This window comes from Eschrichtius robustus, chromosome 1, assembly GCF_028021215.1.
Source record: "Eschrichtius robustus isolate mEscRob2 chromosome 1, mEscRob2.pri, whole genome shotgun sequence".
NCBI lineage: Eukaryota > Metazoa > Chordata > Mammalia > Artiodactyla > Eschrichtiidae > Eschrichtius > Eschrichtius robustus.
The window spans coordinates 74,334,540-74,356,289 of record NC_090824.1 but is presented as its reverse complement, the minus strand read 5'-3'; the positions used below and the strand labels follow the sequence as shown (position 1 = coordinate 74,356,289).

At 41.5% G+C, this 21,750-nt stretch overlaps 2 protein-coding genes across 2 annotated transcripts in view; one reads left to right on the top strand and one right to left on the bottom strand.

Annotated features, from left to right (window-relative positions):
* The window catches only part of RNF212B (ring finger protein 212B), a 20,672-nt gene extending 8,232 nt beyond the window's left edge, over nucleotides 1-12,440 (top strand). The window contains exons 5-14 of the mRNA XM_068547636.1: nucleotides 171-231; nucleotides 949-977; nucleotides 2,590-2,636; nucleotides 2,858-2,900; nucleotides 3,060-3,120; nucleotides 3,498-3,546; nucleotides 9,496-9,535; nucleotides 9,832-9,932; nucleotides 10,624-10,685; nucleotides 12,206-12,440. Coding sequence (XP_068403737.1) covers nucleotides 171-231; nucleotides 949-977; nucleotides 2,590-2,636; nucleotides 2,858-2,900; nucleotides 3,060-3,120; nucleotides 3,498-3,546; nucleotides 9,496-9,535; nucleotides 9,832-9,932; nucleotides 10,624-10,685; nucleotides 12,206-12,271 — 559 coding nt within the window. The 3' untranslated portion in view covers nucleotides 12,272-12,440. The remainder of the gene's footprint in view (nucleotides 1-170; nucleotides 232-948; nucleotides 978-2,589; nucleotides 2,637-2,857; nucleotides 2,901-3,059; nucleotides 3,121-3,497; nucleotides 3,547-9,495; nucleotides 9,536-9,831; nucleotides 9,933-10,623; nucleotides 10,686-12,205) is intronic.
* HOMEZ (homeobox and leucine zipper encoding) lies at nucleotides 11,825-21,750 on the bottom strand. The gene is made up of 2 exons (XM_068547622.1): nucleotides 21,597-21,750; nucleotides 11,825-16,102 (listed from the first exon to the last, which is right to left on the bottom strand). Exons 1-2 carry the CDS (start codon nucleotides 21,634-21,636, stop codon nucleotides 14,505-14,507), a joined length of 1,638 nt encoding a protein of 545 aa, XP_068403723.1. The 5' UTR covers nucleotides 21,637-21,750; the 3' UTR covers nucleotides 11,825-14,504.

Below are 21,750 nucleotides of genomic sequence, written 5' to 3'. Positions count from 1 at the left end.
ACCAAAACCCTGCCATTGCCCCCCTGAATCACTAGATCTCTGACAGAAACACCTTGTATAGTGGCAAGCATCTCTCCAGAAGCATTAACTAGATGTTGATAATAATAATCAGGTTTTTTATCCCACTGACCTGCTGGAGCTGATTGTTTCTTTTTCCATCTTTTGCCTAGAGAGCTGTCAGTCTTAAGGAAAGAGAATGGAGAACTGAAGAAATTGCTTGCCATCATAAAGGTGAATGAAATAGATTTTCCATACTATTATTTTCTCTTACTTGGCCCATCTATCTAGCTGACTGAATAGAATTAGTGTTTCCTAACCTTTTTCCCATCATGGCTGGTAATAATTGATAATATTTGTACAGCAAGCACACTGTAGTAAATGGGCGAGGCCACAGAAGACCTTGGAGGGATGAAAGGACAAAATCTGGCACAGTGGTAACCCATTCTCGAGTATCAGTGAGTCATGGCATAACACATGGGAAGCTCTCTTATAGAAGAGATATCTGTGGTAACTTAAAATTTGTCTTCAAGAATCCCAAGGCACCTCAGGACCTTTCCTGTCCCTCAAACTCTATTTCCTAGACATTTCTCTCTTCCCAAGATTGTCCTTTGTGTTTATATAATGTTCCTTTTGATCTTACTCTTATAACTCTTCGAGCACATTGTAATCCTGTCATTTTCCTTGCTCTCCCCATAGACTCTCTATATTTCCCCCCGTGTATCAGTCTACAGGATTCCCAATGTGTTTTTGTGAAGAGGTACTAAAATTTTCTCCCCCCAAAGCTGATAATTTTCTGAGGAAACACTCACTGTTGCTGTTTTTTCTTCTATTGGGAATCTTAGTAACCACAACTAGAGGACATTGCAGCTTAGTTATCTGACAAGTAAGATCCATTGATTGGGACCATTGAGCTACAGCTCCCTTCACTCCCATTTTTTTCACCTACAGGAATCTCCAAGTTGGTACCAAGGAAGCAGGTCAGTTTTATCAGGCCCCATACCATCCCTCTTTGAAAATTTCTATCCTTTCTTTTTTTTTTTTAATTGGAGTATAGTTGCTTTACAATGTTGTGTTAGTTTCTGCTGTACAGCAAAGTGAATTCTATCCTTTCTTGGCACTTGGCTGTAACTCCTGTGTGGGCTCTGAGGTGGAGGGAATGGTTTATGAATTTATCTTTCACTTCTCCAAGAAAGAGTTACCCACTGAAAAGTGCTGAAGTAAAATCTTGGATGTAATGCTCACCCTTGACCGTCACCTTATGAAATCCTACTCATCCCTCAAAATTGAACTCATGTGTCATCTCCTCTCTCAGCACTTTATTAGGCAGAGTTAGATATTCTATTATTCATTTATTCAATAAATATTCATTAAGTACCTACTGTTTGTGAAGCACTGTGTTAGGTGCTGGGTGTACATCACCGATTATTCTAATTGTAAATGTCTGTACCCTACCAGTTATTATATATTTTTAATATCAGCTCTGTATTGGTGGATTAAAAAGACATGGCCCCTGATTCACAGAAGCTAGAGTCTAGTGTTCTATCATACTTCCGTACTTCTTTTTTTTATCCCCACTCCTTTTGGTTGTTAATGTCACAAAATTCCATCTTCATGCATTGTGTGCCCCAAAACATAAACTAATTATTCTTTTAAATGCATTAGTCTCCTAAATTATGTAGATAGCAAAATGTAGAGATACAAACCAAAGTTACAGTAATACTAGCTTTTACACTAATTGTTTTTTTTTTATCTTTCAAGGTATTTGTTTCTTAAATTATGTAGAAAACAAAAAGTGAAGTTACAGACCATTGTAACAATAATACTAGCTTAAATTGCCCATGTATTTGTTTTTATTGATATCTTTATTTCTCCTCACAGCTTCAAGTTACTGTCTAGTGTCCTTTCATTGCACCTTGCAGGATTCCCTGAGCATTTCTTTTTTTTTTTTTTTTTTAACATCTTTATTGGAGTATAATTGCTTTACAATGGTGTGTTAGTTTCTGCTGTATAACAAAGTGAATCAGTTATACATACACATATGTTCCCATATCTACTTCCGTACTTCTGACATACCCTTTATAACACTTATGTTTGCTCTTTTTCTTTTTGTCTCTCCCACTAGCCTGTGAGCCTCTCAAAAATAGGAACCATATTCTAGTTATCTTTGTAAGTTCAGGATCTAAGGCATAATGAGCACTAAATAAATGTCTGTGGATAGATGGAAGAGGGGATGGAGGGAGTGAGGGAATGGCAGATGTATGAATGGATGGACAGATGGTTAGATATATGTAAAGTTGAGAGTACCTGGTAAGGCACTACGGGAAGGAAGAAAGAAGGACTTCAGAACTTCTATTATGGGCAATAGAGAAGTGGAGAAGATTTCGTTTAGGGAATTGGAGAGCCAAGGAGTCCCATATGGAAATCTTGCCTCCGTATTTTGGGCTAATACCTGTAATACATGATTAGTAAGCAATTTGTGCTCAGAGAGAAGGCTATTATTTCTGTAAATAATGACCTGATTGATCCTCTAAGGTGGCACTAAGTTCTGCTTAGAGAAAATAGAGCTGCCTTTTTTTTTTTTCCTTGCAGGTCAACCACACCTCGACCAGTGGGCATTACTTCTCCATCACAGTCAGGTAGAGACCATGTTTTGCCCAAATATCTGTGTGAGATGAGTAAATATTCTTTTCCCATATGGAAGATGGTTTCCTCTCAGAAAGTATAATGTGATTTTCCAAATCTTATGTATGATATGAAAAGGCCATACTCCTGGACACTCACTTGCAACAGGTAGGCTAGGCAAGGCAGGGCGCACCACTGATGGCAACTTTTCATTCTGCATTTTATTCCCTTTCAGTTACTCCACGACCCAGTTCTCAGCATAGCAGCCAAGTGGTCAGGTGAGTAGAAAGCTACACAGCAGCATTAGAACTGCTGGCAAAAGATGCAAGATGAAAGAAATGCCTAGATATGGCTGAGACAGGGACTGAGGAGACTTTATGTCTGTGTAAAAGTTTAATACCAGGTTTGTTTTTTCCTTTTTGTTTCGCCTTATATAGTCGGTCCTCCTCAGTGGAGTCTGTCCCTTATAGAGTGGCTGGCTTTAGTAACTTGGGACAGGTAAGAAATATTCACATTATCTTTTCAGATTGAGATTTCTAATGCTAAATGAAAGCCAAGATTAAAGCAAGAATATTAAACTTATATTGGTTTTGGCATGAATTATCTGATGCCATGCCTGGACTCTCTTTCAGCAGTTCAGACCTGATGTTAGAAGCTGACCTAATTCATGACTCGGAATGAATAGGGGTGAAAATAGTGGACTGCATTAACAGTGTCCATCATGTTCATTTTGGAAGGAATAAAGTGTGGCTCCTTTCTGGTGTCATGTACCCACTCTGGGAGAAAAACATATGCTTCAGTGTATAGCCATAGCATGAAATATGGAAGCCAGAGAATCCAGATATATTTATTAATGTTTATTATTTGTCCCTCAGGGAGCCAGAGCGCTGCAGGGAAGGAGCACTCCAAGAGACGCTTTTACTGGTGAGAGGGGCAGGGTAGGGGAAGGAGTCAGAAGCCAACACATTCTGAGCAGATACCAGCAGATTTCTGGTTTCCTGTGCATAATATAATGCCATTTTACTTTTTCTCCAGACAGTGGTTCCAGGTATCCAGATACAACTTTTCAAATAATGATATTTCTGTTCTCAAACTGATAAGGGGAAAATTGAAACTTGAGTATTAGAAAGTCATTGAAACCCTCTGGTCAGGAGACGGAGAGTAACTTTTAAGTAAAATAATTGACCTGGATTTTAATTGCCACAAGATGGCAGTAGAAGTTAGATCTAAAAGAAAGATTAACTAGATGCCAATTATGTTAGCCTGAAGGGTATCTGGCTTCTTCACTGTGTATCAAACACAAAAATATTCCAATGAAGAAATATTTTGGTTCCACCCACTTAATTTCTTGTATCTTTCCCCTTAGAACTATTACTGTTATTACTGTTTTTCAAGGCATTAGTCAGTCCATAGAGTATACTTGGAGAGGATTTCCCTTTCTTTCCCAAGAGGCAATTTTGAAATTCACTGATCTCTTCCTGGATAACCATTTTTGAAATTCACCAAATAGCCTCCCTGCAGTTCTTTCATATTCACCCCTTTGAAAAACGTAGGTGCTCTAGCCAATTTATTTCTGTCAGGTTAGTAGTAATAATCTCTTTTATTCCTGATTTTAGTTATTTGAGGCTTTCTTCTTTTTTCTTGGACAGCCCGGCTAAAGATTAGTCCATTTTTTAAACAGTTCTAAAAAGGAAGTTTATTTTTTAAAAAAATTTTAATTAAAGTATAGTTGATTTACAATATCATCTAAGTTTCAGGTGTACGGCACAGCAATTGAGATATATATATATCCGTACCATCTTCCAGAAAAAATCAAATGAACTTTTTGGCCAACCCAATACAGACATATACATACATATGTATGTATATTTATATAACTGAATCTATACATATATATATTTTTCAGATTCTTTTCCCTTATAGGTTATTATATAATGTTGAGTATAGTTTCCTGTGCTATACAGTAGGTCCTTGTTGGTTATCTGTTTTTTTTTTAAATTAATTAATTAATTTATTTATTTTTGGCTGCGCTAGGTCTTCGTTGCTGCGTGCGGGCTTTCTCTGGTTGTAGTGAGCAGGGGCTACTCTTCGTTGTGGTGCTCTCATTGCGGTAGCTTTTCTTGTTGCGGAGCATGGGCTCCAGGTGCGCAGGCTTCAGTAGTTGTGGCACGTGGGCTCAGTAGTTGTGGCTTGTGGGCTGTAGAGCGCAGGCTCAGTAGCTGTGGTTCGCGGGCTTAGTTGCTCTGCGGCATGTGGGATCTTCCCAGACCAGGGCTCGAGCCCGTGTCCCCTGCACTGGCAGGCAGATTCTTAACCACTGTGCCACCAGGGAAGTCCTGGTTATCTATTTTAGAAATAGTAGTATGGGCAAGACGGGAATAAAGACACAGACCTACTAGAGAATGGACTTGAGGATATTGGGAGGGGGAGGGGTGAGATGTGACAGGGTGAGAGAGTGTCATGGACATATATACACTACCAAATGTAAAATAGATAGCTAGTGGGAAGCAGCCGCATAGCACAGGGAGATCAGTTCTGTGCTTTGTGACCGCCTAGAGGGGTGGGATAGGGAGGGTGGGAGAGAGGGAGATGCAAGAGGGAAGAGATATGGGAACATATGTATATGTATAACTGATTCGCTTTGTTGTAGAGCAGAAACTAACACACCATTGTAAAGCAATTATACGCCAATAAAGATGTTTAAAAAAAAAAAAAAGAAATAGTAGTATGTATGTGTTAATCCCAGCCTCCTGATTTATCCCTCCCCCCACCCCACAGGATTAGTCAATTTTGTTTATCATTTCAAAGAACCAACTTTTGGTTTTCTTGATTTTTCTCTATTATTTTTCTATTCTCTATTTCATTTATTTCTGCCCTAACCATTTTCTTTCCGTCTGCTTTTGGGTTTAGTTATCCTCGTTTCTTAAAGTGGACGGTAGCATTATTGACTTGAGATCTGCTTTTTTAATATAGACCTTTACAGTTATAAATTTCACTCTGAGCACTGCTTTCACTGCATCCTTTAAGTTTCAGTATGTTGTGTTTTGTTTTCATTCATCTCAAAGTATTTTCTAACTTATGTGATTTTTTTTCTTTGACCCATTAGTTACTTAACAGTGTTGATTATCCACATAATTGTTAATTTCCCAAATTTCCTCCTGTTAATTGATTTTAATTTCATTTCATTGTTGTTGAACAACATACTTTGCATGGTTTAGATCCTTTTAAATTTATGGCCTAAAACATTGTCTATCCTGGGGAAAGTTCCCTGTACACTTGAAAAGAATGTGTATTCTGCTGTTGTTGGGTGGAGTGTTCTATAGATATCTGTTAGATTTAGTTGGTATATAGTACCATTTAAATCTTCTGTTTTCTTGCTAATCTTCTGTCTTGCTGTTTTATCCATTATTGAAAGTGGGGTATTGAAAGCTCTATTATTGTTGAATTGTCTATTTTTCTCTTCAATTCTGTCAGTTTTTGCTTCATGTATTTTAGGACTTTGTTGTTAAGTGCATATATAAGTGTTATATCTTCTTGATGGGTTGACCCTTTTATCTTTTTGACCTTTGTCTCTAGTAACAATGTTGTCTTAAAGTGCATTTGTCTGATATCACCCATTCCAGCTCTCTTTTGTTTACTGTTTGCGTGGAATATCTTTTTCCATCCTTTTACTTTAAACCTATATGTGTCTTTGAATTTACAGTGAGTCTTTCATAGATGATGTATAGTTGGATCTTTTTTCACCATTTGGCCAGTTTCTGCCTTTTAATTGGAGAGTTTAATACATTTACATTTAATGTAATTATTAATAAGGAAAGACTGCTTCTGCCATCTTGCTATTTGTTTTCTATGTGTCTTTTTTTTTTTTTTTTTCCACACCACACAGCATGTGGGATTTTAGTTCCCTGACCAGGAATTGAACCTGTGCCCCCTACAGTGGAAGCGTGGATTCTTAACCACTGGACCACCAGGGAAGTCCCTGTTTTCTATATGTCTTATGTATGTTTTGTGCCTCACTTCCTCCATTTTTGCTGTCTTTTGTGTTAAACAGCTATTTTCTAGTGTACCATTTTACTTTCTTCCTTGTTTCTTTCACTATATTTTTTGTTATTTTCTTAGGGATTATAATTAACATCATAATTTATAACAATCTAGTTCAGATTAATACCAAACTTAATTTCAACAGTGCACAAAAGCTTTTCTCCTATATAGTTCCATTCCCCTCTCCATTCCATTGTGCTGTTATTATATAGATTATATCTTTAAAAATTGTGTTCTCATCAACATAAATTTATAATTATGTTTTATGCAGTTGTCTTTTAAATCAGATAGGAGGAAGTTACAAAAATACACTTATACTTTTATGTTTACCAATGTAGTTTTCTTTACCAGTGATCTTTATTATTTCTTCATGTAGATTTGAGTTACTGTCTGGTGTCCTATCACTTAAGCTTTAAGGACTCTCTTTAGTATTTCTTGTAAAGCAGGTTTGGTAGTGATGAATTCTCTTAATTTTGACACTCATCTGGGAGTGTCTTAATTTCTCCTTCATTTTTGAAGGATAGTTGTGCTGGATTTAAAATTTTTGATTGACAGTCTTTCAGCATTTTGAATACGTTATCCTCCTATATTCTGCCTCCATGGTTTCTGAGGAGAAATCAGTGCCAATTTTATTGAGAATCCCTTTCATGTGATGAATGGCTTCTCTCTTGCTGCTTTCAAGTTCCTTTTTTTGCCTTTAGCTTTCAACAGTTTATGATGAGTCTAGGTGCGGATCTCTTTGATTTATCCTCTTTGGGATTTGTTGAGCTTCTTGAATGTATAGATTAATGTTTTCATCTAATTTGGGAAGTTGTCAGCCATTATTTCTTCAGATAATTCTTTCTGCCCTTGGTCCTCTCTTTTCTCCTTCTGGAACCCCCATTTTGCACATGCTGGTGTGCTTGATGGTATTCCACCAGGGTCTTTGAGGCTTTGTTCATTTTTCTTCATTCCTTTTTCTTTCTCTTCCTCATACTGGATAATCTCAATTGATTTATCTTCAAATTTGCTGATTCTTTTTTCTGACTGCTCATATCTCTAGTGAAGTTTACATTTTAGTTATTGTACTTTTCAATTCCAGAATTTATATTTGCTTCTTTTTAATATAATATTTCTTTATTAGTGTTCTCTGTTTGATGAGACCATTCTCATACTTTTGTTTAGTGCTTTAGACATGGTTTCCTTTAGCTAACTGAACATGTTTAAAATAGCTGATTTAGGGACTTCCTTGGCAGTCCAGTGGTTAAGACTGTGCTTCCACTGCAGGGGATATGGGTTCGATCCCTGTTCGGGGAACTAGGATCCCGCATGCCTGTCAGCGTGGCCAAAAAAAAAAAAAGAACCGCTGGTTTAAAGTCTTTGTCTTTAAAGTCCAATGTATCTGGGCTTCCTCAAAGACAGTTTCTATTGCTTGTGCTTTTTTCCTTTACATAGGTCATACTTTCTTGTTTCTTTCATGCCTCATAATTTTTTGTTGAAAACTGGACAGCTAAATAATATAGCATGGCAACTCTAAGAATCAGATACTTCCTCCCTTCCCAAGGTTTGTTGTTGTTGCTGTTTGTCATTGTTTGTTTAGTGACTTTCTAAAACTGATTCTGTAAAATCTGTATTCTTTCTCGTGTGGCCACCGAAGTCTCTATTTGGTTAGCTTAGTGTTCAGCTAATGATTGGACAGAGCTTTCCTTAAACACCTAGCACCAATAAATCCCTCAGTGTTTGCTGAGGGACTGTGTGTTGGGGTGCACCTTCAACACTCAGGCAACCAGTTGACGACTGTGCCTTAGCCTTCACTTTCTGCTTGTATGACCTCAAGGTAGTCCCAAGGTGAGAGCTTAGGGCCTTTTCAGTCTTTCCTGAGCATGCACACAGCCCTGTGCATGCACATGGCCTAGATTCCCAAGAACTTGTTGTTCCTTTTCAAAATCCGGGTGGACAGGTCATTCCACAGCTTTTCCTTTTATGCTTTTTGGTTAGCCTATTGTTTGCCCCAATTGATATTCACCTCCTCAGGCAGCCTAAACAAGTGCCTCTAATTATTTGCAACAAACACTCCTGGGGAAAAGGCTTTTCACACTTGGTGAACTCTTAAGCTCCAAGTCCTGGTAAGTTTGGCTCCAAGTCAGGTCAAATAAAGGCAGCCTTGCAAGTGAAGTCTTCCAGTGAACAACTAGGCAGGTCAAGTATGACAATTCTCTGGGAATGAGGTTTTGCAAGAGCTCCAACGCCATTCCATCCCCTATGATGACTGCCAAACTGTTGATTTTCAAGGCTACCACGGAGCTGGAGAGGGAGAAATGGGAATAGGGCAAGTTAAAATGTCACAAGGCTCACTGTTCCTACTCACATTCAGCTATTTTTCTGGAATAAACGTTCCCCAGATTGCTAAAAGCCCTTTGTTAATTTCCAGAACTCTGAAGAAGTTGATTCTGACAATTTTTGCCAGTTTTCTCATTCCTTTTATGGAGAGAATCTGTGGAGGTCCTTACTCTACATTTTTACTGCTGTCACTCCCAGCCAATTTAATGACCCTTTGTCTTTAGCCATCCTTTCTGATAATCTTCACCTTAGAGGGGAAACCAAGGCACAGATACATTAGAGCGCATCAAAGCGGTGATGGATCCTTGCCCATAAACTCATAAAAGGGAGAGGAAAGCACCTTTATGATTCACTGCTAGGTGCCTTGTGGGCTTTTTCACTTGCCATTAGCCCCTAAGTCTAACATATATACCAAAATCTTTGATCCCCTGTTCCTTAGCCCTGGCCCCCAGAATACCTGGATCTCTTCTCGGTTCATGAATTATCTCATAGGCTCATTTTTATGCTTTTCAGAAACCCCTTCACCAGCTTCCACTCACAGCCTATCTTATAGGTAAGTAATACTGCTTCCTTTCACTTGAGATCTGTTCCCACTGACATTCTGCCAGCAGCCCTGTGGTTACTTCTCCACTGGCCTATACCACTGAAGTTTATAATCTACCTTGTAAACAAAAGAGAAGGTTGAACAGTACTGTGTCTAATATACATCTGAATTACTTAATTGTATTCTGAGTTGCAAGCAGGGGATTCATTTCCTCTCTGGTTTAAATGTATAGGCTCTTCCTTTACACATGGTTTTTACTTTAACCTTTCCTTTTCTCTGCTGATGCTTTTATTTCCCCTCCTTAGACCTTCATCTGCCTCCTCCGGACAGGGGATTTTTTCTTTCAGACCATCCCTAAGTGGTGGGGATTCAGGTCAAGCAGGAGTCCTCACCCCCAATAATTCAGGTAAGTTAAATAACATTCCCAAAGGAGTGGAGCTTCAACCATTGACATATACACTAAAATGAAGATTTTCAAGGTGCAGAGAAGTTGGGATATTTACACCCCAGCCCCTGAGAAAAGCAGTCTCAAGTTTGACTCCTTAATATTCTTTAAGAGTTACCCCATTTCCTTCACAGTGAAGGCAGGCTTTGGATTGTGCCTAAATATCACTCATCCTGTCACCAGGAGTAGAGTTCTGCTCTTTAGCCAGAAGGTTGGCCTGTAGAATTAAACTGGCTTTTTGTTTGTTTCTTTTGAGATCCTTATGTTGCAGCATTGCTGGGAGCTTAGTGCTGAATAGAATGATAAAACCAGCATCCTTTTTTCTCCTCATGTTTTCCCAAAATGTACCTCTGCTACCAGTCCTTGTGATAAGGGGCTGTCATCTTTCATAGCTCACCAAAATCTTTATATTGTCTCTACATCTTTCTACTCATAGTTAAACTCAAATCTCAGACCTCTGTGTCACCACCCCATCCTCACAGTAAAAGAATGAACTTTATAACCCACCTCTTGAATTGCTTAGCTAACAGTCTTTTCCCTTCTGAGTAGTGTACTGCACATTAAGAACCACTTATTTATCCTGATGCATAAATAACAATACTGAGAAACTGCCCCAGGTAGTTATCTTTCACTATTTAATTCCATCCTCCAGGTCAGAGGGAGAGCAGAACCACAGTAGAGGGTCTTCCTTGTTTCCAGCTACCAGCCCTACAGGTGAGCCCAGCCCAGTCTAACTGGTCTGCTCATGAAAAACTCACACAGTTAGGCCTGCACACTTAATGCCTCATTCTGGTCTCTTGTTAAGGTGATAGAATGTAACCAGTGGAGAATGACGTGGACTTCAAGTGTGGTAACCACACGCACACAGTTTTCCAGAGTGGTGTCACTCTGATGATATGACTGTCAGATTACCTTCCTGGTTTGGGGTTTAAAAATTAGGTCACATAGTAATGAAAGGTTTTAAACTGAGAGGTCTTGGCCAGGGTGAACTAAGGATGTGGGCACAAATGACATTCCCAGGAGTTTCACAGAAAGGGATTTTCAATGGAATATATATTTTGGATAGAGGTACTGCTTGAACTAGGAAAAACCATTTTCATTTCTCCAAAGAGCAACAGCAGAATAATGTTTTGTAAATTTATGAGACTATGATTCTGATCCAGGAAACAAGAGGAAAAGGGCATGGGAACGAGAAGAGAGGTTTGTAAGGAGCTCTATTAAATGAAAAGTCCAGTCTTGCCTTTTAAGTTCACTTTTACACCCTGGGTTTTGAGGATATTTAGGCCAAGCTCCTGGTGACCTACTAAGGTAGGTAAATATTTTGCTCTCATGCTCCAAAATGCCCTTTATTTTCATCAGCAAGGAATTAGGGTCTAAGCCTTAACAGACAACGCTGGGGAAATCACATCCCTCTAAGACCCTCGTAAATGGAGGGGTTAATCTACAGGTGAAAAAAAGACTTAAGAGACATATAAACCATCTGCAAATAAATGGCCTCCAGTTGGATCTTGATTGTAACAAACTGTAAAAAACCATTTATGAGACAGTTGAGGAAAATTGAATACTTAGTGGACATTTGATATTAAGGAATTGTTAATAGTTTTTTTTTGTAGGCATGATGCTATTGTGGTTATGTTTTTAAAAATAGTCGTTATCTTTTGGAGATACATACTAAAATACTTATGGATAGAAAGTTAAATGATTGTCTGAATTTTGCTTTAGCTTAATCTAGTGGAAAGGGGCAGTGTGAGAAAGTAGAAATGAAAGAAAATTGGTCATGAGTTAATTGTTGAAGTTGGGTGATGAGTACATGTGAGTGCATTATACTACTGTTTTTGTATTTTTTGAAAATTTCCATAATAAAGTTAGAAAAAGATTTATTGAAGAAAGTACCACTTCCCCAGAGGCCTAAGAACTCTGCCTCCCTGGTAATCATCTCTGGGTATGGTAGTCATGTTCCAGGCTTCCCAAAACTGTTTGATTTTCAAATATTCTGCTTTATCACCATAAACCACGGAAATGCTCCAGTTTCATAAGTAGCAACAAAGCCTTTGTCACATTAGATGTATCAGATCTTAGTTTGGAAAAGTTAGTTTTCATGAAATGGAGAAAACTATGGTGAAGCAACAGCAGCGGTTTACTGTCACAATAAACTTCATATAATGACTTGAGAGGGCCTTACTTGCCCTTTTTGTTACAAACACCCTTAACTGCCTTCCTGTCCTGTGCTGCAGAATCTCTACCAACAGAGGCAGATGGGATTAGCCAGGGGGAGAGAAGCATGGAACACTCCCAGATAGACCATCTTCAAGATCTGATCTATACATACTGCTGAAGGACGGACGGTAGCATCTCATACTCATTTAGGTGTGATGGCCTTGGAAAATGTACCCCTACCTTGTTTCCTGGTTTCACTCTGTACCTTCTCTCTCTCAATCTTAACCCTATACACCCTGTATTACTTCCTACGAAAATGGTCAGGTCGGAGCTTCAGGAAGATGTTTGTATTTCTCCTACAAGATACAGATAGCTCCCTTATTTCCTGCAACTTGAAACAAGGTTATAAAAACAATTCTTGGCATCGTTGGGGGTGGGGGGTGGGGTGATATACTTATTAACCATGTTTTATTTCTGGATTTCACTTTTTAGCTTTGGATATATTCTCCCACTGCCAATGTTAACAAGCCACAACACTGTTCCTTGCCCTAATTTATTATACTTTTTCTATTTGCCTATTGTTTCCTCTGTGCCTAGTTACTATTAAATACATTGATTTTCCTTTCTGTTTGGTAACGGTTGGAGACACAGGCTTACTAAAGTACACAGATAATGAAATAAAGAGGATGTCCTTTTATTGCTGCTGCAACTCTATTGGTATTACAAGCTCTCAAATAGTGGAATGGGCAAAGAACACTACCACTGAGATCAAACATTTATTCTTCTTTGGGTACTAAGCGGTAGAAATGAGGGATTAAATGGGTAGGCCACTGGCAGGCATACCTTAAGCAAAAATATTGGAAAAATGTAAACCTAGCATCTGCCAGAAATAAATTTGGTCTTGGGAATGACCTTGTAACTGAATAGGATCCCACTACCCTTTCTGAAACTGAATTTATTTTAAAGGCATTTCTAAACTCCCTCTCTTCTGAGCAAGAGCCTGTGCTGTAGCAGGTGCAGAAAACAGTCTGCCTAGTGATAGATACTGATCTACTAACTTTTCAAGTTTTTGTTCTTTTACTTTACCTCAGTATATCCTGCCGCTTCAAAAATAAATAAAAAGTATACTAAATCAGAAAGTTAATGGATTTGGCTCCATTAATCTCTAAACCATAGAAGTGGCAAAGCGGAGGTGAGAGAAACAATTTTATTTTTGGCCTTTTTATTATTATTCTAGCAATTTGGGGCTTCCACTCTTTTATTTCTAGATGGTTAACCCACTGATACCTTTATATCTGACCCCAACTGATGAAAACCATTCTAAAACATCAATTAATTCAGTTAAGGACCATGGTCCCTCTGTCTCCAAGACAGATCATATAAAGTGAGGGAAAAGTCTCTTTTCTGGACACATTAAACCAACACCAAAAAGATAAAAAAAATCAGTCTCTGAAAAAAAAAAAAATCAGTCTCTGTCAAGCTAGGCAGGAGGGACTGTCAAGTTTGTAAAACCAAACCTGGAACCTACCTGCACTGTCCTTCCGAACAGTAGAAACCATTCCCTCTCCTCTCTACCCCTCTGTAATCTAATTCTACTTTTTTTAAAGGACATCTCCCCTAATTCCCACCTCCAATAAATATCCAGTCTAAATTATTCTCCACCCAATTATTAAACTTTTTCACAAGCTCCGGGGGGAAGATTTACCCTGAGACAAATAGTGAACAGAATGGGGGTTTTGGAAAGATAAAAAGGTACAAGGCATAGTGGTCCAGTATTAGAAATGAAAATATTCTGCTCCCTGTGTGACTCAATAAAGCAGCAGGAAAACATATAAAGTCAAGCTGGTATAAGGAAAAGGAAATATTTGTGATTGACTGGGACATACCGAGATTCTTGGCTGCATTATGTGTGGACTTGTGCTCAGAGAGAAAAGAAGGGGTGCAAGGCAGCCTTATATTCCAAGGAAAATGGGGTGGGACTGGGGGATGTACTGGAATCTTTACTCCTCCTTTCTAGTCCTCCATAGATGTAGGCCAAAGCCTGGCCTCTCTGTAGTACACTAAGGGGAAAGAACAGCAGATACGAGGAGAGCAAGAGCCTTTTCCCGGCCCCATAGTTTGGACCAGACCCACAGCACTCTTCTCATTGAGGCTGGAGGCCTGGATTTCTGCCCATCCAATCCCCACCTTGCTTTGTCCTCCATGATCATCCTCCCTGGTCCACCCATACTACATCCCGCTGTCCCCCACCCTCAAAAACACAAAGCTTTTCAGTTCTTTGCCACAAGGTAAGTAAAAAAATGTGGTTTCTTTGTTTAAACAGTTACTAAGTTGGTTCGTCTTTTAGTAACAGACCTCCCCTCCCCCAGTGCCCCCTCAGTCCTGGATGATCACATCATCATCATCGTCGTCGTCGTCTTCCTCCTCCTCCTCTTCATCCTCATCATCTTCTGGCAGTTCTTCCTCCTCCTCTTCCTCCTCTTCATCTAGACAAACCACCACTTCAGCTGGCTCAGGTAATCGAGAGTCAAACCAATCCAGTACCTGCTGGGTGCTAAGCCTTGATGCCTGACTCAGTTGAGGGATATCACTTTCCCGTAGCTGTTGGTGGGTTGCCCAGTACCTCTCCAAGGGTCGTATATCCGGTGGGGGTGGGGGGATCGGCAGAGGTGGTGTCTCAGCCCATTCATTCAAGGAGCGGGTTGAAGGTGGTGGTGTGGGAATTGCTGGATCCTGGAAACTAGGGGCACCAGGTACTGCGTTGTCCCGAAACCATTTTAGTTGCCCATGCTTCAAGGCATAGCGTGTGTCACCAAACCACTGAATAATCTCAGGCCGAGGTAATCCAGTGATCTGCTCTAATTTATGGTAATCCTCACGCCGTGCCCACTGGCACTGTAAAAAAAACGATTTGAGGATAGCCAGCTGCTCTTTGGTTTTGCGCTTGGTCTTTCGCTGGCGTTGCATATCTGGGGAAAGGTACTCTGCAGGGCCAACCCTACCGGGTGCTGAGTTGTGCCTTAGCCCCTGGGGCCAGGCTGGCTCCAGCTGTGGGCGTAGTGCCTGTTCATTGGGTGACAGTGGCTGTGGGATACAGCCCAGTGGCTGGAGGGGTTTAGAGGTGGCAGTAGCTCCATTAGCCAGTACCTGGAAAGAGGAAGAAGAGGTAGAGGAAGGAGGAGTCACATTAGATGCTGACTCCTTCTTACAACTACTGGCAGGTAATGAGACGGGTGGGGGCTTATCCCGAGCACGGGGCTGGTGGACAGCTGTGGAGTGGTTGCAGGAAGCAGTACCTAGGCCGTGTGACTGGTCGGGACCCTTGCCTGCCTGCTCCTTAGAGAGGCCACTGCTTTGAAGATCCTGCCAAAACTGTGATTGGTGGGGGAATGCCCCGCTGCCAGGTGCCATCAGGGGCTCCTTTGCTTTCTGGTGACTCAGTGGCTCTGAGGGCTCTGAGGGCTCTACCTTCAATCCTTTCATCTGGGTGGGCTCGCTAAGAGTCAGAGGAACTATTCCAAGACCAACTTGTTCTGGAGGTGGCATTGGAGAAGGAGGCACCTCCTCTGGGGGCCGCCCTGCATGATGAGTAAAAGATAGAAGGGATTTGAAATGGAGTTGGTCCCGATGGTAGACTACTCGGGCTCGAGTCTCTTCAATTTCTTCGGATGACCAGCTAATGCCACAGCGGAGGCGCTGGGCCATGAACCAAGTCTTGACTTTCTCCATCTGCAGCCCATAGCGTAGGCAGAGAAGGGCAATGTCTGCTAAACTGGGATAGGGAAAGTAGCTGAAGGTTTGTAGCAGGTGTTCATTGCCATCCAGCTCACTGGTCTGGGCTGCTTGGGTCCACACAAGTTGTAGCTCCTCAGAGATTGGAGGGAGACAGATGAGCCCCGCAGGGGAGCTATTAAGACCGCTGGCCTCTTTATTAGGAGGCATGGTGCTTTCTGATTTGTGCCCTTCAGAGATAGCTGTAATAAGAAGAGAAACAGCTCGATCACTGGGGCTCCTCTTTCAGCCCATTGTTCAATTTCTACCAAACAAAACGTTGGACTCCAAAACAATCAACTTCTACGTGTACTGTGCTGCATTGCTTTTAAAGTGCATAACAATTTCTCATTTAATTTTCATAACCTTATAAATCATCAGAGCCTGCTATAATTCCTTGTACGTATGAAAATACCAAAGTCCATAGAGGTTAAATTATCCCAAGTCACAAGACTAGTGAGTGTTGTCACCAAAAAGAAAATCTGACTTCAGAGGTTAAAAAGGAAAACATCCTTATAGCCTTTATCTTTCCCATTCAAATTCCTCTAAGTTCATGGAACAAGAGTGACAAAACTAAGACTCACCAAGAAAACAAGAAGAGGTGTAATCCCAGAACACTTTAGCTCCTAACAGATTATCTCTAGAGTTATCTCTAGATTCTCTCTAGAATATGGAAAGGTTAAGAATACAACGTGTGAAAATCTAGAAGGTAGGATAGCACAGTCCCTCTGCCCAGCCCCCTTTTCTTTCCCTTCTTGGTGGGCGAGTGTTAGGGGGAGGGGATTGATGGAGTGTTTTTCTAACTCTCAGTAGGATAAGATAGGTCAGCTATCTGGGATAAATGGGGCTCGCTCTCCCTCGGTTTTGGTCCGGTTAGGGTAGAGGGAGGGGAACGTTTCCTACCCCTGTCATCCTCAGAACAAAGGTTATTCCCCTCCCCCCAGCCTTTGTCTCTTCCAACTGCTGAGTCTCTCTCCAGGGAGCCTAGAGAGCTCCCTCCGACCTTAGCAGCCCCTCCGCACAAGACGGAAGGCCCTCAGCTCTTATCTCCTCAGTCCAGCTTTCTTCTCAGAACCAGGTGGGCTCGCTCATTATAAACTGTAACCGGGTCCTGCAAGCTACCCAGCAGCACCAGGGCTCCCGGGGTCATCGTGGGTGTGGGGACTGCAGGGAAAGCCTCTGACTACGCTTCATTCTTGGAAACCTGCTCAAGCTATTTCCCAGAATAATTCTGTTGACCGATTTTTTTTTTTTTTTTGGCCATGCCTGGGGCTTTTGGGATCTTAGTTCCCCAGCCAGGGATGGAACCCATGCTCCCTGCAGTGGAAGCGCAGAGTCCTAACCACTGGACCGCCAGGGAATTCCCCGTTGGCCAAATTTTAACTCGGCTCCCCGTGTGGGCATTAGAGACTTTAAAACATCTGTCATCCTTTACTCTTAGAGGAATCCCATCTGAGTTTATAAATATTACTTCTGATATGTTATGGATAGGACAGGATTCCGATATAAATGCTACATGATGAATTGAGAAAAATCTCAAGTCCAGAAGTTACAGCTAGTGCAGTGTAATATCGGGGATTTTATATGATGAACAGAAAACTTCGGAAGCATTCTAATGGGTGTCACCGTTCCCTTTTAACAAGCAAATCTTAACAAACTGAAGGCCATGCAGACCCTAAAGGCAGTACAGCTTGAAGAGAACCTTAAGAGGGTAAATGAAGGCAGCATGGCATAGTGGGTTAAAATATGATTAAGGCCAGCCTGCAGTTTGAATCCCAATTCTGCCACCAGCCATGTGATCTTGGGCAAAAGCTACTGAACTTATAGGCGCCTCAGTTTCCTCATGTGTAGAAAATGGAGACAATGTTGAATGTATGTAAAGTTACATATATTTTTACAGAGCACCTACTGTGTGCTAGATGTCATGTGTAGGCGGGGCCTAGAGCTGTTAGAGGTGGAGGTCTGGGGTGAGGCAGATTTGAGGTGAATCGCAGCTTCTCCACTCCCTAGAGTGCTCACTAAGCTTTATTTTCCCATCAGAATAAAAGGAGGTCATAACAGCGTCTACCTTGCAAGTTTATGACTAAATCAAAAAATGCAACTGACGTCATGCCTAAAAGTAAAGGCTCAATAAATTAGAGCTTTTATCGTTGCTTCAGCCTCACAGGCTGATTCTGATATAAGGTAATGCTCCTCTTAGACAACAGGGGAAGTGAGGCAAAGACTGAATCCTTTAAAATGACTGTTTCAGTCTGTTATTGCAGCCTTAATCCTAATGAGCAGTGGAGGAAACCAGGGTGTCTCTGATTTTGTACTTTTTATATTTGGGGAGTTGGATATAATTCCAGAAAGGATTTTGCAACTTTTAAAAAGTAGCAAAATCACTGCTTTAGAATTGAATCCATAATTTGGATATAAGTTCTTTTTGATTACTAGGTGAATTGCCAGTGTGGTAGCTCTACCTTTACCCTCCAGGTCCATCACAGACACAGCTGAGGGGCTGTGAGGAAGTGCTTGCACAGCTAGGCACTAAACCACCATTTGGAAATTGTGGCCCACCAGGAACACCACCAAATCTAAGCTGGAGAATACTTGATGCTCCAGCACTTGACATCCACGTAACCTTATCTGTGTCCTGTTTTTTAAGGTCACAGTAACCGTTTAGATACGAGGAAAAGGTAGCATAAGGAATAAAGCAGTCCAGTGTGAGGATGAAGACTGCCAGACAGGAAATAAGGCAGGCACAGCTATAAGCCCACCAGGAAGCATTTTACTTTCATTCATGTGGTTTGCTATCCTTCAGATTCCCATGCCATCAGCTTGATATTTCAGTATAACATACAGTAATGCAAAGGTCATATCTGGTGTACTGTATGTGTCTACAGTTTTCCAGTGACACAAAACACAAGTTGTGGAAGACTTCCTGATACAGAATGGTGGCTTAAATCAGGGCACAGCTGTAGAGCTGGTACCTCCCTGGAAGAATCTGGCTTTGATATAGGAGAAAACTATCCAGGGAGTGGCTCATGAGAACTATAACAAAGAGAGTAGACCCTACAGTAATCAAAACCACAGTGAAGACACTATAGTGTCTTATGTCCTTGTACCTCATTTGGAGAAGGGAGGAAAAAGGGAAGGAAAGCTGGAGAAATAAGGACTCCTCTGGGCAGAGGTGGTGGTGGTGGTATTATCAATTCTGAATTATTACTAAACTTGTATCCATGCCAGATATGCCCCACTGCTACTTAAAATCACTAATAAAAAATACAGTCAGGGTAACACCCTTATTTCCCTTTGGGCTTTCCATACCCCTGGATAAAAGGCAGAAAAGAATGGGCTGCCTTAAACTTCCAGTGTAGGTGGTCACACAATCCTAGGAAAAAGAGGTCTTCAGAACTTGAGCCTAGGCTGGGAATTCCCTGGTGGTCCAGTGGTTAGGACTCTGCACTTCCACTGCAGGACTGCAAGGGGCACGGGTTTGATCCCTGGTGGGGGAACTAATCCGGCATGCTGCACGGTGCCAATAAAACCCTCGAGCCTAGGCTTATGGTTAAAAGCAGGAAACAGTTCAAGTGAGAGACCAGATATGAGCCTGCTAAATTCCCTAAATCTTTATTCAGAGAACTGAGGTATGTTTCTGAATGAAATGTGTTTTGGTGATAGTTTTCAAGGGCCTTAAAGAACTTTTAGTGATATTCAATTCATGTGCTTCTCAACTTTTTGGATCATGGACCTCTTTGAAAATCAGAAGTTATAAACTCTCAGAAAGTTATGACTTACCGCCCCCCCGCCCTATAAACATTCACATTTACACATTACATAAAGTATAATCTAGGGGGGTTCGCTGATTGCCCAGAAGCCCTGGTTAAGAAACTCTGCCTTATGTCCTCCCAACTTAATAAAAGCAATGGTGGTAATGCTTAAAGAGAAACAGTTTATGAATGAATGGAAAGAGTGGTTGGAAGACTCAAGAGAATTTGAATTCGTCTAGAAGGGACTAGGCATTGGTGATATTAGTTGGAGAGAGTGGAAGTGAGGGGTGTTCAACCGGGCCAAAAGCCTGGCTTAACTGACCCCTACTGGATTACATTATCAATACCCACCCATAGTGCACTGGAAACTAGAGACTGGTAGGCTACTCTAGTGTGGCAAAGTCAGCTGCTTCCTTCAGCTGCCCTATGTGCTTAGGCCAGTTGTGTGTAATTCCAAACCTGCTTAGGCTCATTGTTTTTCTGTATATAATAATTAAACATCACATAAACCTATGAAAAATTAGTGCATTAGGAATTGTTTCTGGGAATTCCCTGGCAGTTCAGTAGTTAGGACTCAATGTTTTCACTGCTGAGGGCCCGGGTTCAATCCCTAGTTGGGGAAGTAAGATCTCGCAAGCCGCACGGAGCGGCCAAAAGAAAAAAATTGTTTCTATGAAAACGAAGTCAAATGCTTTGGAAAGACATAATACAAAGGAGTGTACATTAAAAATTTTTTTTGAGTTGGGAGTAGGCAAGAAAACTGTAAAAGACTGGAGGGGCAGGGGACTTAAAAAACTCAGAAGTATTCTGCACTCAGATTGCTTCAAAAGTGTTTAAATTCTCACTCCACTTTAAAGAAACCAAACGTGGAAATCACACATGATGAGAGGCAGTGGCTCCAGGCTCAGGCTGCACATTAGAATTACCTGGGAAACTTAAACCAGGGGATCAACCTCCTCATTCTGACTTAATTAGCCTGGACTGGGGCCCAGGCATAAGTAGTTTTTAAAAAGTTCTCAGGGTGCAGCCAGATTTGAGATTCACTTATGTAGTTTATACTAGAAGGACAATTGGGACTGCCAATCAGCATACTTACATAAAGAAAACGCTTGGACACTAACCGAAGAGATTGGTGAAATGAACGTACTTTTAATGACAGTTCTTAAGATATGTATGCATCATTTTAAAAATTCCCAACTTTAACTAGCTTTTTTGTTTTTTCGTGTTTTTTTTTTGTTTTCAATTACTGCCACCTACTTATCCTAATCATAAAAAGTGCTTCAAATGTATGGTGAGAAGGGGGTTCATATGATAAAATATCACATCTGGGCCCTCATTACCAAATAGGTCTCAGCTTGAGTCTTCTTTCAGTTTAGAAGTCTCAGATTAGGACGCAACACCAGGAACCTCTGAGGACTCAGGTTCTCACTTTCCTAGTTGGTTTTCTGAGTATGTCTGGGTAGGGGTCAGAAGGGGCAGTTTCTCTTAAACCTTTCATTCCCAAAGGCCACTGCTCCCCAGGAATAAAGCCAGGTTTCTGTACATGTGTTGAGGTCGCCAGGAGGTAGTCATGGAGGGGAGGAGGGGAGGCCTGGGAAGGAAACGTTTCTCCTATCCTCCATTTCACAGGCAGTCTAGAAGGCTCCAAACTGGGTCAGAGAACAAAAAGTTCCTGCACTTGGGGCGATGAGCCCCAGGAAGCAGGCGAATCTCAAACCCTCCCCTCGCCAAGGGCGTCCCTACCCAGCCTTCCCCTCCTCCCTACACACCCACTCACCCTCCCCCAGTTACAACAGGGAACCGAAAAGTCCAGAGGAGAAAGGCGAGAGAACCAGGCGACTTCGAACCTAGAATTCTCCTCCCCTCACCGCGGGGATGGGGCTCCGGGGGTCAGAGATCGTACAGGGGCTAGGAGGGGAAGTCGAAGGGGCTGGGGATCACTCACCGCAGTCCGGCCCGGGCGGCGGCTCCCAGCCTCGCACCATGGGCCGGGGGGAAAGGGGGAGAAAGGGCAGGGGGCCTCCGGGGTGAGAGTGGGGTTGCTGCCCGGTGCGGCCTACTCCGAGCCCACCCGCGCGGAGGGCTGGGACCCGGACTGT